Source organism: Sinocyclocheilus rhinocerous, unplaced genomic scaffold (assembly GCF_001515625.1).
Source record: "Sinocyclocheilus rhinocerous isolate Xijiao unplaced genomic scaffold, SAMN03320098_v1.1 scaffold2021, whole genome shotgun sequence".
In the NCBI taxonomy this organism is placed as follows: Eukaryota; Metazoa; Chordata; class Actinopteri; order Cypriniformes; family Cyprinidae; genus Sinocyclocheilus; species Sinocyclocheilus rhinocerous.
The window spans coordinates 500149-505393 of NW_015662687.1; the positions used below are offsets into that span (position 1 = coordinate 500149).

Below are 5245 nucleotides of genomic sequence, written 5' to 3' on the forward strand. Positions count from 1 at the left end.
TAAGGAAAATCTTAAAATATTATGGAGCTAAAGATGAATTTTCCAGAGTTTGAATTCTAACCCACCCAAAATCACAAAAAAATAAAAAAAATTATATATCAAGAAATAAAGTTATAGATCTGCTTAAAGTGGTTTTGTGTATTTCACATATGAACTAAAATTACTAAAAAGCCCAAATTTGTATATATAGTTTTACATTTTCTGTTTTGGAGTAATCTGAAGCACAAATTAAAAATCTTTTATTAGGCAAATTTTCAGAAAATGACTTCATAAATGTAACTAAGTTTTTCAATACATATCAATAAACATTTCGATTTTTCCTTAAAATAATAATAATAATGATAACAAATCTGTAAAATACATTTTACAGAAACATTTTGCTAGGATTCAAACTGACTGGAAACTCTCCTTCAAGCCAACAAAAATACAAACTAAGATCCTTTTACAGATGAATATCTATCCCACTAAGTTTTTTTACACAGAATAGTACATCATCCATGTTAAGACGATGCATCTCTTCACTGCCGAGTCAAAACATGTCCAAACAAACCTGGTGAGGATCTCTGACTCTCAGTCGCAAAGGCTCAGCAACTCTTTTGAGTCATATGTAATAACTGGTAACTGTCTGTCTGTGATGGCATTTTGTGCTTCTACTTTTATATTCACAATCTTTATTTTCCAGCGATTATTGTCCATTGGTGAGCGAATGAGCCCAAACACTTTCTCAAAAATCCCAAGGCAGGCATTGTCACGGTGGATGGTCCCGGCTACGGCCACTAACACCAGTCCATGAGCTGAAGATATACACTTTAACGCTTGACCCTCCAAGTTCGGGCAGAACAACAGACGCTCTTGTCCTGCAAAAGCATGAAGCCGCTGACTGACCAGCTCTGCCCCGTTGAACTCATCTACACGCTGCTCTCCAGAACATGAGAGAAGCCGAAGTCTCACATCCTGCCAGAAATGCTGAGGACCCCAATCTTGAGCCGGCTGCCCTTGAGTGGGGTTTTGAGAGTTCAGAAGGGTGAAGAACCACTGGCAAAACTGGTTTCCCAAAGCTGGAAGGTCCGACAGACCATCTCCAACATCACCTGAAACCATTGTGTTCTTCTCACGCTTTGAGATCTGTTAGAAATATGGACCAGGTCAAAAAACAACCCATAAAAACTTTTTACCATTAACCATTAAAATTAACTTTTTAAGTGATACTCCGTGCAGGGTTCAAATTTTTTCCAGGATTCAGTATTTAAAGAATTAAATTGTAAAAACAATTTAACATGTTTAAGCAGAACGAAGTCAAACGGCACAAATAAATCAATGTATGGGAAACACTGGTAATGTATATCGAAATATCGGAAATGTGTTTAAAAATCATATCACCGTTATTGAAAAAAATTATAACGCGATACATATTGATATTGAATTATTGTCCAGTCCTACCATCAGGAATAAATTACATTTTAAAACACATTAAAATAGGAAACAGTTATTTTAATCAATAATAATATTTTACATTATTACTGTGTATACAGTATTTTCAATAGTATAGTATAATAAGTAATTATACAAGTAAATGCAGCCTTGGTGAGCATAATACTTTTTTTTAATAAACATTAAAAAGGCTTACCGACCCCAAACTTTTGAACGCTAGTGTACTTTTAATACCCTCTGTGCATCTTTGCAAGCATTTAGAACACTCCCTGTACAGCAATCTTTACAAATTACAAGTGCGTTCAATCATATATATCACGGTTTCATTTTATTGGCTGTTCGTTGCAAAATCCTGCCTATTTAACAGCTCATGCAATCCACAAATAGATAAGTTGGGCATCCAGGCGGGGCAAAATACAGTGCATTACATCAATGTTTAATATATTATCAGATTCAAGATATATGCAAATATAATGAATCATTGCTTCCAGACAGTGTTTAAAGTTAGCCTATATGTTCAATGAACAGTGATCTTTGCCCCATTGAAATCAATGGTTTAGAGCAGGGGTCTCCAAACTCGGTCCTGGAGGGCCGGTGTCCTGCAGAGTTTAGCTCCAATTTGCCTCAACACACCTGCCGGGAAGTTTCTAGCAAGGTGTTCGATTAGGGTTGGAGCTAAACTCTGCAGGACACCAAGGGCCGAGTTTGGTGACCCCTGGTTTAGAGGGTCGGGTAGGGTAGGACATGTTGCTATAAAAATGTACAAATTCAATTTAAAATAAAAATTATATGATTAAAAGAAAGATTAAATGGTCCCACAGACTGACAAATAATTATAGGAAAATAATTTAATGCGTTTAATGTCAGCTACCCATTATAATAATAATTACATTAAATAAAACTGTAATACAAGTAAACTTTTTAAATTACTACTATGATATATAAATACTTTTCACTATATTACACAAAGTAATATATAATTTTTTATCACAGTAATTTGAATTAAACTTGTATACATTAACATGTGAAATGGGGGAGAAATATACTTAACTCTCATGAAAATATGAAAAATGTGTCAGTATTAATAAATAAATAAACCATAATGGTCCTAAAAATAGGCTTATTTTTAGGACCCCCCCCCCCTCCGTCGTGGGGCGTGAATACCACCCAAGCATGTTTTGGACAGATTGTGTTAGAGATTCACTCAAGATGCCCACCTCACCAGATGACCAATACTCAACGGTCCTCCTGATCAGCTGCTGTTTCTCACTATTAGGGAGCATAGCAACTCCTTCATTGGCAAGATACTTAAAAACGACATCCCGGTGTACCTTCTTTCTCTTTATAAATACTTTTCACTATATTACACAAAGTAATATAATACCAGTAGTGTATAATACCACCCAAGCATGTTTTGGACAGATTGTGTTAGAGATTCACTCAAGATGCCCACCTCACCAGATGACCAATACTCAATGGTCCTCCTGATCAGCTGCTGTTTCTCACTATTAGGGAGCATAGCAACTCCTTCATTGGCAAGATACTTAAAAACGACATCCCGGTGTACCTTCTTTCTCTTGAGGAGCTCCTCGGCATCTTGTGAGTAAGTTATGATGGCCTCAATGGCCTCTGTTGATCAGGAAATAAGACTCTGACAGACTGACAACATACATAGATCATAAAAAGATATGTATTATAACCTGACATAATACAGAAAAGTTACAATAGCTCAAAATCGAGTGTCGTTGCCATCAGACATGGGCAATGTTTACAGAAGACTCTGGAAAACTGTTCGCTTCGTTCACAGTATTGTCTTACCTTGCGTGCTCTCTACAGCGATCAGTCGATTCGTTACTGTATCTTTAAGGGCGAACAAGTCGTCCAGGGCTAATAATCTCAACAGTTTTCGACAGCCACTTTGCTCTTTCATTGACAACTTTGACATAGCTGCACAAGTTTTGTCAAGCTACACCTTACATGCTTCTTCTGTGGATCTGCGCTATGTGAAAGTAAAACAAGCTGTTGCTTCCGTTGTTGTTGCGCACCACAGCGCCCCCGCAGTCCAGAGAGAGGTGGTGCACCAAGCGTCCCGTCAAAATACAAAGTTCAAGATGGCATTCACAAAAGAAATCAAAGATGGCCTAGACGGTATTTTACTGAATCAAACAACTGGCATCTCTGCCATAAATAGTGTAATTCCCTATCCAAACGAATAACTTATATTTTTAAAAACATTTTTAACACTCTACTTTGTATTATAAAACTTGTTAATGCTGTTGTGTGGGTATTTCTAACACGGCTGATGGACTGAGGGCAAATTTGATAAAATAAATGTAGAAAGTCTAGCCTAATGTCATGATATGTGTTGTTTTTAAATTAACATTTTGATTCTAGAATTATAGAAATATTTACTACTACATTATTCGATTTCTGCAGTAACCTGAATACTGTTAGACTATGCAAAAATGTTGGTGTAGTTTTTGACTCTGAGATTAACTGTATATATTAATTTTATATAGTATGACTGCCAAAGTCATGTGGTCCAGCTGACAAGCAGAAATATGAATTATTGATTTTGTTCAATCCGCTTTGGGTCGATCTGCATAGGACAACAGCAAATAAAATCTCAGCATTCTGTGCAGAAAGAAGGAATACATCTGATTATACCTTAAACTTCACACCGGCTCTCAAATAAATGTAGAAAGTCTGAGTCAAAGTTATGATGGTTAGATGGAGATAGGATTTAATGATTATGATTATGACTGCATAGGACAACAGCAAATAAAATCTCAGCATTCTGTGCAGAAAGAAGGAATACATCTGATTATACCTTAAACTTCACACCGGCTCTCTTTCTTTGTTCTGTTTTGTTAGATCTCGATTTACAATTGACTTTTGCTGAAATGAAGATCTCACCTTGTGATAAACCAAGTTGCCTTGATTTACAAGAATTTGCAGAGCGACCTCCAGTGGAAGGGGTTTGGAATAACCATCCTGGAAATAAAGACAATTGTTATGATGGTTAGATGGAGATAGGATTTAATGATTATGATTATGATGATTAATTTTAATGTGAGATGTTTGAAATTGAAAACAGTTCCTGAGAGGAGGAACAGAGAGAGCACAGCCTACTTACAATGCTGTTGGATTTCATGTTCCAGATTGAGACAAATCTCTTTTGTGTAAGTTTTACAATTTAGAGTTCATGTCATTTCAATCATTAACCCTGAACAGACATATATATTTTCATGAATTTTAATTCTAAGCGTGTAGAGCATTTCTAAACAGGTCTGACAGGTCAAGTGCACCAAAGAGTTAATATATGATACAGAAGGAGAGAGTGATAGAAGTATAATAAGACAAAAATTATTAGCTATAAATATTGTAAGTAATACAAATCGATGAAGGTCATCTTCCAAACGATAAACGGTTCCAAAGTCTCCTCCATCCAGTTGAGTGTCGATACCATATGAAATGATGCCTTTTAAAAGATAAATAAGAGTTGTTGACATAAAATGTCAATCAGTGACAGCACTTACTTAATCTAAAAAAGTTTTAAAAATAACTTTCTAACTCATAAATACTACACTAAATAGTCGAGCCTTTAAATTTGCATTTTCCAGTGTAGAACTAATTTCAGTGTGTAAACAAATTTAAATGAAATCTTTCTGAATGTTTTTTAAAAAATAATGTCCATTTTAGTTATCAACTACCCTTAAATAATCTGTATTAAAGTCAGTTTAAAGCACAAATCATTGAACTGCTGAAGAGAGAGAGAGAGAGTGTGTGTGTGTGTGTGTGTGTGTGTGTGTGT

The 5245-nt window shown here is 35.5% G+C and overlaps 1 protein-coding gene across 2 annotated transcripts; it reads right to left on the reverse strand.

Annotated features, from left to right (window-relative positions):
- Positions 1-385: 385 nt before the first annotated feature.
- On the reverse strand, positions 386-3473 carry LOC107728235 (uncharacterized protein C3orf38-like). 2 transcript variants are annotated; one of them, XM_016538337.1, is made up of 4 exons: positions 3250-3473; positions 2999-3060; positions 2649-2762; positions 386-1125 (listed from the first exon to the last, which is right to left on the reverse strand). In XM_016538337.1, the coding sequence occupies exons 1-4, from the start codon at positions 3374-3376 to the stop codon at positions 571-573; spliced, it is 858 nt and encodes a 285-aa protein (XP_016393823.1). In that variant the 5' UTR covers positions 3377-3473; the 3' UTR covers positions 386-570. The 2 variants fall into 2 exon arrangements, with proteins under 2 accessions (XP_016393823.1, XP_016393822.1); XM_016538336.1 differs by lacking the exon at positions 2649-2762 and having other exon boundaries at positions 2885-3060.
- Between the last annotated feature and the right edge of the window lie 1772 nt (positions 3474-5245).